The sequence below is a fragment of the Anas platyrhynchos genome, chromosome 3, assembly GCF_047663525.1.
Source record: "Anas platyrhynchos isolate ZD024472 breed Pekin duck chromosome 3, IASCAAS_PekinDuck_T2T, whole genome shotgun sequence".
Classification (NCBI taxonomy): domain Eukaryota; kingdom Metazoa; phylum Chordata; class Aves; order Anseriformes; family Anatidae; genus Anas; species Anas platyrhynchos.
Genome location: NC_092589.1, coordinates 41,940,071 through 41,953,797, shown reverse-complemented (window position 1 = coordinate 41,953,797; position 13,727 = coordinate 41,940,071). Strand labels below are relative to the sequence as shown.

General features: G+C 38.3%; 1 protein-coding gene and 1 long non-coding RNA gene across 3 annotated transcripts in view; one reads left to right on the top strand and one right to left on the bottom strand.

The window, feature by feature from the left end:
* The first annotated feature begins 1,614 nt into the window (after nucleotides 1-1,614).
* Nucleotides 1,615-13,679, top strand: LOC106015649 (uncharacterized). 2 transcript variants are annotated; one of them, XR_005264767.2, is made up of 6 exons: nucleotides 1,615-2,284; nucleotides 2,416-2,454; nucleotides 5,722-5,833; nucleotides 10,765-10,815; nucleotides 10,930-11,054; nucleotides 11,564-13,679. It is a non-coding gene; the product is annotated as an uncharacterized lncRNA (long non-coding RNA). The 2 variants fall into 2 exon arrangements; XR_005264768.2 differs by having other exon boundaries at nucleotides 1,616-2,284; nucleotides 11,969-13,679.
* The window catches only part of HAAO (3-hydroxyanthranilate 3,4-dioxygenase), a 33,797-nt gene continuing 30,324 nt past the window's right edge, over nucleotides 10,255-13,727 (bottom strand). The window contains exons 8-10 of the mRNA XM_005015290.6: nucleotides 13,453-13,521; nucleotides 12,186-12,268; nucleotides 10,255-10,770 (exon numbers count right to left, since the gene is read on the bottom strand). Coding sequence (XP_005015347.1) covers nucleotides 10,692-10,770; nucleotides 12,186-12,268; nucleotides 13,453-13,521 — 231 coding nt within the window. The 3' untranslated portion in view covers nucleotides 10,255-10,691. The remainder of the gene's footprint in view (nucleotides 10,771-12,185; nucleotides 12,269-13,452; nucleotides 13,522-13,727) is intronic.

Sequence of the window (13,727 nt, the reverse complement as noted above, 5' to 3'; positions counted from 1 at the left end):
TAAGCAACGTCCTGGCTCACTGACCTCTGCTACTGCAGCCAGCTGTGGCATACACTTCTCTCTCTAAAATGGCAGCACAAGTGCTGATAAGATTCAAAGTTGTGAAGTTAGTACAGAGAGATAGAATAATTGGAATTTAATAGGATCTGCAGCACAGGGATACTATTTTGAAGTATACTCAGTGTGCCAAATACTGAGGAAAAGACAGTAGGACAGGAGAGCATCTATCTGTCGCTGTATAGCTGGAAGGAATTATTTGATTGCTGTGTTACTGTTTACCCTGAGAATATTGCTAATTTGATGTTTACACATCAAGAGGTAAAAGCTTGATACAAAGCAATTAAAGTGGCAGGAGTCCTTTTCTTAGTCATCTCTGCTGTACCCTAGATGTTTTTTTCTCAGTCAGGCACTTGAATTTTCACAACATAGCATGATTAGACAAGCAAAGGCTTAACACGATAACTCAGAGGGCTATGCAGTCTTTGTTTCTCACTGCTGGATACTTGGGATAAGTATTGAGCATACAGACCTACAGAAATGCCAGCTCTGAGAAGAAACAAACATATGCTGTGGGTGAAGGAAATGGCACGCTAATGAGGCTTTTGTCAGATGCCTTTCTCTGCTTGTCGTGTAGCTCCATTTTTCTCACTTGCTATTTAGCCTATAAGCCTCGGGGAAACAGATTGTCTCAATCTAAGTTTGTGCAGTGCCTTGCTGAGCATGGGAGCCTTATTTCATAGAGTATTTGCTTTATTTATCACTTAAATATAGGAGGATTTGCCTTCTGTGCAGCTTTTCTTCTCTTTCCTGGTCTCCAGCAATAGCACAAGCCTATGCAGACAGAGGGTTAGCTTTCTGCCACAGCAGAGGGAATCCTAAAGGAAAACTCCTCTGAACATCCAGCAATAGCAATATCTATCCAAGCCATGGGGGACCACAGTGTGTGTTATCTACATACTTTATAGCTGAATGTAGTAGTGAATGCCGTAAAAAACCTACACACAGTATGTTCAGGAGTTCACTATTTTCATCATTGGTGAAGAAAAGCATTTAATGAACAAATAAAGACAAGGAGGATATGCCATGTTCCAGTACCCAGCTTGAGATGTAGTGCATTATCTGCAGGAGGCAGCAAGGATGAATATCCACGCCCCAGTCAGCTCTGGCAATGGATTTGTTTCAGTGCCCAGTCCCTGCTTTGAGGACACTATCTGATGAACAGGTATGGGAATGCTGTATTAGCAAGTTCTGCCTTACTGCTTCTCTAGTTCAGCTTCTCCTTTCCTTTCCTTTCTCCCATCTGAAGGGTGCTTATGGCAAAGGCTCTGCTGTCTATCAGTGCCATCCTGGGATGAGCCCCTTTAAACGTTGCTATCTTCTTCCCAAAAGAAGAAAATAGTTTTTCAGAATTGTTCAGCCTGTTCCTGTGCAGCCTGACTGTATGTGGCTTCCTCCAGCTTGATGTGGCTGCTCACAAGCATTCCTTGATATCTGTTTCTCCACCACTGTTATGTCTCTCATGAATGAGTCCTTAAATGTCCTTTTGAAATGAATTATAGAGTTTTGCCACTGTTTGACCATTCAGAGGGTAAGGAGATGAGATGGTGCATCACAGAGAACAGTTATTTCCAGAAATTTTTACTTATAGAGTAAGACACAGTCTCTGTGAGCATAGCTCTGAATTATAACCCTTACAAGAAAAAAAGGACATCTGTTCAGGCCATTAACATTAACTTCACGGAAAAAACTTCCAACAAGAGACTACAATGCTTTCTTGAATAAATTGATGTTATGGGGTTTTAATGGATGTCTGAAATAGATGTGAGAATTAAAGAGAATATAATAACTAGGTTTTCTGTTAAGCTTTACTTTCATTGATATAAAATTCCGTCTTTTAAATGACTGCATAAAAGTAAACTGTATTTTTCAAGCTAGCTTTAATGATCTATATCAGCTGTATTGTGTTGCAGAAGGAAAGCTATAAGTATTACTTTAGCTGATGGGTAAAGGTATCATCTGTCAGCTCTGAGAGATGAATACATTCAGCTGGATTAAACAATCACTTGGAAGACTAGGGCAGGGAAGTGTTAGATGGGGCCAAGAGATTTTAGGGCTTGTTGCATATCAGCCCCATCCTATTACAAATTAACCTAGAATTAAGTCTGTGCTGAGTGGTTGTGATCTCCAAAGACCATGCAGGCTGAGATTATGAGATTGTATTTACCTCCTGCCCCTAGCTCATTCCTGGTAAACTCTGAACTGCATCTAAAGGAGAGGGAAACAGGTATAAAGGATTTGGCTGCTCCCATTTTGGGTTTTCTGGGGCAGGTGTTGGGTCATTGGTCTTTGCTTCTTCCTTCTGGAGCAAAGCTTGTTAATTTAGACCCCCCTATTTTTATTGCTATATTATTCTAGAGCTTCAATATGTTATAGCAGCTTCAGTTCAAGACATTGGTGAGTACTTATTTTCTAAATACTTTCATTAAGAACCAGAAAGAGCTTGTCATCTTGATTTCAGTAGAATTGGAAATATTCTCAAAAAATTCATTTTTGTGTCTCTTTGGGTTGACCTCATTATAGTCTTCTTCATGTAGACTTTCATTAGGCCACCTGATGAAGTTTATAATTTTAAGAACTTATTAGTTCGCCTGTATGTGTGTATGTAAACACATTATTTTTTTTTGGGGGGGGGGGGGGGGAAGAATTTATAGGCTTTTTTTTTTTTTTTTTTCTAATTTAGTGGGTGATTCTGAAGTTGGTTTACTTGGCCCTGAACAAAAGATCTCTGTTTGGGTGGTTTACATGGTATAATTGCTGTAGCTAATCATGTCCCTAGACTCTCAATTTCAGAAATGAACACTTATGTCAATGTAAGTAGTTGCCATGGAAATCCTCACAGCATGAACCTCCTCAGTGAAGACCTTATGGCAGATAACACAAACTATGTCTATGATTTCCCTAAACACATCAGACACCAAAGTGAAAGTTTTTTTGCATGCCTTTAAAACATGTGTGCAAAAACAAGTATTTGTCTGTTCTAGCATACTTTTCCTAACCTTACTTCTTCAAGTCAGATAAATTGAAGGTCACATTCTAACAGCATGTATTCATTTGAAGAAACAATACAAGGAATTGAAGAAATCTCTTTCAGTTGCTAGTGCCCTAAAATATTTTCAGGTGAATTTTTTCTATCCATTCATTCATCCATCCATCTAAAGACTTCTATATATTGAGCTTTTAAAAATACAAGCATGGGAAGCACTGTTGGCAATTGAATGCCTCCTTCCTTCCTTTTCTTCTCACTGATCTACAGTGCTCTCTTCTGTGTAGATCTAGATGTTAACATTTCAGTCATCTAGAGGGTGTTTCTTTTCAACAGGATGCAGCTGCCAATTTCTGGTTTTATAGCATTTCTGGAAAGCCAAATTCAGCTGTAACAAGAGTTACAAAGCTTCCAAAAGAATTGTTCTATTATCTTGAATAAGGTGCACTATTAGGGTGAAATTATAACCTGCAGAAGATTAGAAGTAGTGGTGTGTACCTGTTGTTAAGCAGCCTTCGTGTGCCGATGCAGTTCCACCTTGTGTCATGCTGTGGCTGTAATATCTACCTGGAAAGAGAGCCCAGTTGTAGTGCCATGAGATGAGGGTAATTCCATTAGCTACATATTGATACAAAAACAAGGGAGAATGGCATTTGTCCCAACACAGAGACATGAGGAAATGAATAAAATAGTTTCAATGCAAAATGTCAAGAACTAGATATGGAAAATAACAGTTTAATGACAGAATGCACAAGCTGCATAAGTTAATCTGTAAAACAGCTTTTTCAGATATATCCAACTGTTTCTGTGTGTCTTAAATTAAGCAAGAAGAATATTATTACCTTTTACAAAAAGTTTTTGTTGTTGTTGTTGTTCTGCAGGGAAAGAAACTTTAAGATGACCATTCACGTGATCATACAATCTGTATTTATCTCTGTCCTGCTCCCACTGGACTGATGTTGATGTTATAGAAATACCATTCATGACTTAACATGGTGCCAGCTGTAGCGAAGGCCAATTCCAAGCAGAGGTGGAGATGTCAGTAATGGTGGGTTTAAGCACACAGACGAGCAAGAGTAGAGAAGTTCACTTTGACACTTAACAGCTGCCCCCATAGTAGATAAAAGGAGTGCTTCATTCCCCAGAGCTTTCAGTCTGTCTCTCCATTCACTATATTCTTTTAAAATTGAGTCTGTTTAGCTTCCACTGCCAGACACTCTGGCACAGTTCCTCAGGCACTTAAATATCATTGCGGATTTGGGCTTCCGAGCCTACATCTTATTTCCCTCTGAGGGGGAGGAAGCTTTGCAAGTAGAGTTAATTTTGCTTTAGAGGAAATAAATGCCATGAAACCTTTCTATTAGATTAAAACTGATAATAAAAAACAACCTCTGGCCCTCCATGAGGTATGTCTGTGATTTGCAAAGGCCCAATTGGCTGGGTTGCTGTGGAAAGGCTTGTTTAGGTGAGCATCTCATGTGGTTGGCTTCTAGTGAAGACCAGGATAGTTCTTTCCTCCTGTATGATCTCCTTCTTTTTCTGTCCTCCAGCAGCATGTATGGAGTGCATCCAACCCACAGAGAGCACAGATGTAGCTACTCCATAAAAGCTTCTGAAACATCCCGTGTCTGACATAAATAAAAATGACCTTTAGTATCAATCTGTATCTGGCTGACAATAATTGGCTAGTCGTTTTATAAAATGACAAGCACACGCATTATGCCTGGCACAAACTTCACCAGTATGGGCAAGATGAGATTTCAGGATTCTTTACTGCACGAAGATACTCAGAAGGCATATATGTGTGTTTGTATATATGTGTCTGTATATGTGTGTACACATACACGCATGTATATAGTCTATAAAGATATGCAATAGTATTTTGCACACAGAAAATCAACACATTATAGTGTAGCAGCCTGATTCTGTTAACATGCTAGCATAAATCAAGTCAGCTGCACCTTAATCGGCAAAGATGTAAGTAGAGGCAAATTGCTTTCAATGAAGAATTGGGTGTAGATTGCCTGGTTTATCTAGAAGATGGAAGAAATAGCCTTAGACAGTTTAATATTGTAATTTGTCTTGGAAATAGAAACCAGAGAGTTGGCTAATTTTTGTTTTAAACTCTAGGTCTGATGGGATAAGGCTGTCTGATTCTAATGCTAGCATATAATTTCCTGTCTTGATTTAAAAATACAGCTAATCTAGTAGATTTTTGGATTAAATAAAATCTTGCCACTGCAGTGTGTGTGATATTTCTGGAAATCACTATGATTTACTGAGTGAACTCTAGTAGCTGAAAATATTTTATGAATATTAAAAATATGTTCTAGAGAGATACATATGTTTTCTCTGAAATGTCTATGGCAGTTTCATTTCCTGTGGTTTCATATTTATTAAATGTCATTGTTTCTTCTTGGAGCGTGTGATCTGTGCTCTCTAAACCAGAAGAACGTCTGGAAGGGACTCATTCAATTTTCTTGCTTTATGTCCTGTGTCTTTCCACTACATAAAAGAACTTTGAATCAATGCTTTCTGCATCATTCAGCGTTTTTAATTATCTAAACTTTCAACATCAGTTACTCTCTTATGTCACACTGCAGGTTCATGGTTGTTTTTCTGTTGGGGTTCTTGATTACAGATGATAGCTAATGCTGGCCAGTTTATGACTCCTACAGGTCTCACCAGGTGTTAGCAAGTTCTCATTTTCTCTGCTTCCACTTCAATGCCATGGACGAAGAGAGATAGTGGTCCTGAAATGAGCTTGCATGGGTTTTGCATAACATTCAGGTACGTGTGCTTGTCCTTTTTAATGTGTCTTTCAGACTTCACAGTGTCATACAAAAGGCAGAGTTTTCAAGCTTTTACTTAGTTTCATTCAGTATTTTCCATTCTTCTTCTTCTGAAGAGAATAACAGGATATTATGCAGTACAGGGCCTGATGCATTTGATGTTTGTCTGTCATTCACTAATAAAGCACATAGGGTATGAACCATGTGGGTTGTTAGTCACCAGTATCAAGAAGCAATCGGTAACTGTTAACATTTTTCTCAGATTGATGTAAACAAAGCTGATCTATTTGTGGTCTGACAATCTGCTGATTATTTTTCCCAAGTCAAAATGTGTTGTTTACCTTCATTTTGTAATGTATGCCAAGATTCTAACAGGCAGCTCAGATCACAAATGTGTTCAGGCAAATAATTGTCACTGAAACAATGGTTTTGTAATGATATGTACTTTCTGTCAGTGCTAGCTTTTATTTTATAGAGTAATGTTTTCTGTAACTCCATTTGGGGAGTAGGAATTATTCTCTAGTTCACTAGCAATATTGGGGTATGAGCAAGCCTGTGTGGCTCAATATATTTCACCACAGTAGCACAGAGCTTTACAGTGCAGGCATGGAGATGCCCCTAACAGTGTGGCCTGTGATGTGGATGTTCCTGCAAGACAGCCAAGATGAGTGTTTGCCTTTCCACCTCTGCACAGAGATGGGAGCTGTCTCTGGGGTGGCTTCTTGGGACATTGCCCTTTTCCTGAGACTTTTGGGTAAAATGAGGTTATAGATCTCTGGCTGTGATTTGCAAGAAGAGAATGAGCTTGGCTCAGATCTTGAAAAAAGTAGAAACCAAGCCCTGTGCGTTTTCAGTGGAGGTGGCTGCATCCTCAGAGCAAAGTATGGCAGGGTGGCATTTAAATGTTTGTAGAACCCAAATAATTTTGCCCTGACTTCAGCCTAATTTATCTCCCAAACTAGGGACATAAGATTTTATTTAACTATGTAATGGTCATATATGTACACCTGTTGAGTAGCTCTTCAAAAATATAAAGTGGTGTTCAGATCTTTGAGCATGTGGTTCTGATGTAACTTAATTGAATTACCTGGGCAAAGATCTGGGTATATTTAACCTAAAGTAACATCAATTTGGAAGGAGTTGTATGCAATTCACAGATCTCCAAACAGGAGAGCTGTCTGCAGAAGTGAATCTAATGCATGCATTTGGGTTTGATTTACCTAACAGCAGGGTTTATTTCTGCTAAGGTGCTGAACAGGAACTGTTGGGTATACATGTATGTTGATTTGATGTATGTTTTCCCCCTAGCTTTCAAGCATTAATAAAAAATTCAGTAATGCTAAAAGGGAGAGTTCTTATGCACTTCCACAGTTTCTGGACAATCGCTGATATCACTGGCTGTATCCACCATAAGATTGTTTTGTGTCAGATAGTGCTGGCACTTGTGGGTTGAGATATTTACTCTGAGCTGCAGGCTGTATATTAACTTTGTCTTCTTCATTATTACTTTAAAATCAACTGTTTTAATTGGGGTCCAACCAGCTGTTATTCTGCATAGTTCGATGCTGAAGAATAGCTCTACAACCATGTGTGTCTTCAATCAGAAACAGACCAGGAGGTGATGACCTTTATTAGACTTACATGTTCATTAAAGTGCACTCTGAATCATTTACTGAAAATAAAATAAAAATAAAAAGAATCCCCAACTCACTGAAATCTGCATCGTAAACACTGTTTTTGTAGGAATTTGTAAAACAAACAACAACAAAAAGCTTTTTTTCTTCCTTATATGCGATGATGGTGGGAGTGTTGTTTTATGTGCATCTGTTCTATAACATAAATGTGGTTCAAGATCTGAAATCAGAGTACCGTGAATGCTTTTTACACCAGAATGAAAGTATTATCTTCATAAAATTAGAGAAGATTGGTTTACAAGCATGAATAAATGTTGTGTGGCTTTGAGGAAAAAGTTTACTACAACACACGTGATCAGTTAACTGATGTATCTAGTCTGGTTTTCTGCCTCTGGTAGTTTGTTACTTCAATGAAACAAACAGGATCTAAAAATAAAGCAAGCGTGGAGGAAGGAGAGTTCATCACTTGACTTGTGCAAGCTGTCAATTTATTCATTGCAACATGAAACGTAGTTGGCATCTGATCATTATTGTGCCTTAACTGTTCTGCTAATTTTAAAAACAATGGGACAGTCTTGAGCTCTGCTGTTGATTTCTGTGATATGTTACAGCATGATCTGTGAGGGTCACTGTTTACCTGTTTTGCATAAAGTTGTGTTGGGTTTTACTGGTGTTGATACATAATGTGACTGTGCTAATCAACGTTTTTTGTTATTGTCCAACAGTTGAACACTTAATAAGGAATAATATATTGAGACAGTACCAAAACTTTTTCAATTATTTTTATAATTCAGCTTAGCTCAAAATAAGAATAAAAGTACACTGTGAGGTCAGACCTACCTAGTTTAGTTGGCAATTGGAGGCACTAATTATTGTATTTTTGGTCTATGTTGCTAATTTATAACTGACTCGAAGGTGATGTCTCTTGCCCAATTTGAAATGCTGGCATAATGTTTATATCACTCATATGCATTTAAATGCTGTAATAATAGAAAATACAATATATCTGTAGCTAAAAGAGTGTGTTTCATCTTTGGTTTTACAAAATTTACCAGTTTTCTCACTCGGTTTGAACATTTTAAAGGCACTGAACCGTCACAGTCTTTCTGCCCCACAACTGGTAGTATTGGGCCACTTGCCCTTTCCCATTTTAAGTGAGGGGGGGAACTCCTGATGACTTCCAGTCTAGGAGGCTTGGGTAACTATGGATGCTTGTAGGTAGCTTCAGACTCCTTTGTGTGTGCTTCTAAGCTTTCAGGCCAGCTCTGGCTTGTGATTCTAGGCAGTCCTGAGTGTGTTAAAGGAAGTAGTGCAGGTATGTCTTCTCTCATCTGTGTAGGTTTTATTGTAAAATTGTATAGAATGAATATTTGTATAAAGGCATTACTTTTGAGTCTTGGAGAAACCATGGGCAATAGATGGACTGTCAAGGTAAGCATGCACTAAGGTCAACATAAGCCTACCAAAATGCAACAGAGAAGTTTATTAAATGTGAGGTGACACAGTATCTGTATGATTCAGATTGAAAATGGGTGCCTAAATCAAGCAGCAGGTGCAACTTATTTAGAAAGAGAAGAATATGTTTGAGCGGAGCCTTTAATTCTAAACCCTGAAGTCTTTAAAGGTGAAAAGTTATCTGTAATCTAGAGGTGCTTAGATTTGCATTCTGAAATTTCCATGGCTCACAGTGCCTCTGAATGTGTGAAGAGCTGCTGCAGATCGTCCTACATGCTACTGTATTTTATCAAATTACCGTTATGTGAAATACAAACATTTATGTGATATGAAGTAAACCCAGAACTAGCACTGCAGTAGTTACCTCCAAACTGGTAAACTGAAAATACAACACTGATACCCTATTCTTCTGCTGTTGATGTTCACTCAGGGAGCAGGCAATCCTGCAGGCAGACAGGCCTATCAATACCAAAGGTAATCAGATAAATTACTCCCTCATTCAGGGGACACTTGTCTGTTGTAGGTAACATCCATAATAGCCTTAAGGACAGGGCTCAGGTTCTCAAATTAGATCCGCTGTTATTAGGAGAACGTAGCAAAATTCTGCTGTATGCTTTACTAGAAAAGCTAGTGAACCTAAATATGTTATAAATTAAGGCCAACATATCTCAGTTTTTCTCACCAAAAATACTAACACTTGCATAAAACAGATACAGCATTTCAGTTTACTGAGCTTTGTAGGTGATAGCTATATTAAAGAAATATTTTCTGAACTTTCATTAGTTATTACAAAAATCAAGAAATGGTAACTTCATGCTTTTTCAAGCATGTAATTGACGAAGCTCAACATCAGAAAACAGATTAGTTAAATGTTTAATAATGTAAAGTGCAACATGTTTTTTAAAAACAAACAAAAGCCACATGTTTTAGGCTATTTTAAATAAAGACTTCTACAGCTGGAAATCCAGGACCGAGATGCCATGATGATAGTGTGGTGCATAGGCAGCATCCCACATGGTATGGCCGGCATGTTACTACCAGCTGTGATTGATACTGCAGTACCAAGATTTGATGACCTGCTAACAAGTTACCTGAAGCAAGTACAGTGATGATCTAAGTAATGTGATGTTACTGCTGCTACTGCTTCCCCTTTTACTAACACAACTTCCACTTTTCACAAGGAGAAAGTCCTCACTTGAGATCTTCAAGTAGTGGAGCAGAAAAAGTTTGTAATTCCCTCATTCCCTCCCCCCCCACACACGTTTTTTTTAAAGGGTTCCAAAGATCTCAGAAGATCCATATTGCAAATAAAAGTTCATGTGCTGTGGGCTTGATAACTCACATACACAATTTATTACTAATGGCAAAACCGAGGCAAAGAAACGAAGAATGTAAGTAAACAGACAAAACAATATCTGTCCTATCTCCCTCTCTTTACCTCACAGAGGACACTTGCACTTGAAAAGTTTACAATTTATTCCAGATACTATCATTTATATTACTATGTAGCTAATCCTGCTTCTTGGATCTGTTTTCATTTGCTTTCATGTAAGAAAGTCTTGTTTTTAACAAAATTACAGGTTGTAGATTTTGCTGAAACATTAACTACTTCAGGAAAAAAAAAAAAGTTATAATAGGGCATAGCACTTGATTCCAGTGTAATTATTATGTTAGACTGTTCAGATTTACAGGAGCTCTGACTATAAATTTATTAAGACGACATAAGTAGGTTAAAATTTTTCTCATCAATGTCAACTGGAACGGAAACTAGGTATAAGGCTGCTTGCGTTTTGGATCCTGAGCAATGTAAAGAGCAACACATTCTTCTTCTCTTTTCCAGAAGTACCTGGAAAAATAGCAAGAGAGATGATTGAATACCCACATAGAGGAGGTGGGGAGGACAAACAACTATCAAACCGAACAACTAAATACCTTGATGCTGCTGAAAAATAGAGGAATTGCAAACAGGTTCTCTTCTGACTACATTTGTTCTATTTCCATATAGGTATATCTTGCTATATTTTTCAGAACAGCTCTTCGTAATCATCCATATAAACCAAACATCATGACACAACGGGGAACATCTCTCTTCTTATGGATGTAGCAACAAGAAATTCTGATCTCAGTGATGTAAGGATTTAAACACAGTTATTATTTTAACAATATAAGCATCTAAGAATTCAGGAGTATTTTTGCTTTGTGGTCATCACCTTTGTATTAGGTGTTTATGCCAGTTTCAGAGATGGCCAGAGATCAGTATCAGTGTACAGCAGTGAAACGTACAATAATATGTGCCTGCTGTACAGGTCTGATAAATGCCTTAATCCAATATGATCTGTGATGGCAGATCTCTACACATGCATCATGCCAGGATTTTGTAAACAGTCTCATTGATTGACTGCAGGACTGGGAATTAATTTAAGAGAAGTGATTTCATAGAAGAGGTGGACACAACGGTGGAGGGAGGAGGGGATGAAGGTACTTGTTGGAATCACAGGTGCAGAGAACGGTTCTGTGCAGCTGGGCAGTTTCAGGTCTTTCAGTAACAGCTTCTGGTGTTATTTAGTGATTAGCAAACATCATCATTACTACTTATTACTTTTTTTTGTTTGCTTTTTTTTTTTTTTTTTTCCCTGTAGGAAAGAAGGCCATTTGTAATCATCTGCCTATAGTTTGCTGCATTGTATTACCAGTGGGTGTATGTAATCCTTCACGATGGGTACTTTATTGACCTGTGCCACTTTTCACAAGAGTTGGCAAATACTTTCCCTTTCCATTCTTCTGGAAACTATTTTCACCAGTTTTTCTTTTTACATATATTATGTGTACCATGTTTGTGAAACATCCTTATGCATCCTGCTCCAGGAAGAGAACTGTGCTCTTGGTCTGGCACCCAAATCTCACTGTATTGATGTTGATTAAGGCTTATCTGAAGTTTAGAGGATTTGCTGTTGCCATTTAGTATTAGTATTCTTGCCATCTACCTTTATGCATGGTCTTTTGTTTGCTGCCTTTTCTTGGTGTTTATCTTTTATTTTCCACAGCTTAATCATACAAGGTGAGCTAGAATGAATGCCTGGCTTTGTTTCCTCCAAAAGACACTTCTGCCCTAAGGAATAATGCAGGCTATTGCAAATCCTGCAATCACAGAAGCTATGTTTCTGCACCAGCTGATGCCCAGCTTGATATGGACCAAATAGACAGAATTTATGTTGTTGGAGTCTGGGAAATCATGCTATTGAATCGCTCATCTCTACTCACAAAGATTGGGCACGGACAAGCAGACTGTCACCAGCAGTTAGAGTCAGGGTTTTACCATCCATAGTAACTGTAGATGCACCCTCCTGAAGGGAAAGAAGAGACGGACAGCTTTTAGTTTTCCATGGCTTATCACCAGCAGAAAGAAAACGCTGCAGGTAAGTATGGAAATCTTTCCTACTGAAAGAACACTTCAAACAAAACACTGTTTTACAAGGCCTAGCTAAATATTCAGCTGATCTTCGCCATCTGACGCTATTAGCATCAATAAAAACATGCTTCATGGTTCGTTGTTCCTCATCATAAAGCAGCAACCTATTGCCTGATGCCTTAGGGATGTGCTGCTACCAATCTAACTGAGCAGTCTGCAAGTTGGTACAACTCTCTGGAAACTCACTGGGATAACCTGCTGGAGTACTTCAAGCTCCTCTTCTACTTTCCTGATTCCTAATACCTTTCTAAGTCTTGAAAAGAAGTTCACAAGTCAGCAGGGAGCTGACAGAAATCACTAATAGGCATCTGTCTACACTGGAACAGACTCATCATTATCTTGTCAAGCAGAGGAACCAGATTCCTGCCAGCAGCAAGGTCTTGATTGCACAGGCTGCAGTGAGCTGCAGTGTAAACAAGTGTCTTTCAAGAATATTATGTCTTTAATTAGTATTTGATAGTCCCTGTGAATTTCAACAGAACAGGAACTGATAGAAATACCTGCCTTACGAGCTAGTTTCCCTTGTGTAAAGGGAAACCAGCTTTTGTCTGCTGTTTTTCCCTTGGGCTGCAAGAGTTTCTTTGAAGCCAGGAGAAAGATGGGCATCTGGATCAACTACCGCTGTGCTTTAGCATAAAAATGTTTCTGGATTTTTATTAGCTTTGTCTACCTAATTCCAGCTGGAGTTCAGTATGAGGACAAAAACTTCAAGGCAAGAACTAATAGGTGACGGTTTTTATCACCCAGAGGCATTCTGATGTATTTGCAAGGTACTCCCTAGCAGGAATCAAAATCCCCACCTAGAACTGATAGAGGATGGCAGTAGTTCTGTTCTTAACATACAAAATGAGGGAAAAGAGGGATTATTTTTATGGTGGCAGTTGTTTACAGGATTTTTTTTTCATGATAGTTTAAAGCCAAATGATGATTCCTGTCAATGGCTTCTGTGAGAAGGAAGGTAATCATTAATTTTTGTTGTTGGTAGTAAGAGGCTTTAGAACTGTGCAGTTTGCTCTGAAATGTGAATTCATGGGTTAATATGGGTGAATTGTCACATACCAGCTGCCATATCCAGATATCTGAATTACTTTTACTTTTTTCAGTTGTTCCTGGTCCATAAGCTATAACCTAGAAAAAAAAGGAAGGAAAAGTAATGGATTCATCCCAGTGACTGAAGTGTACACATTCATCTTTCTACAGCATTTAAACATTCTATTTTTAAAGAAAAATGTTCACAGAGGATGACATTATTTTTACAGACATTAAAATTCACATTACGTTTGGTATTCTCATATTGATTCCTACTGATAAAAAGGGAACTGATCACACCTGCC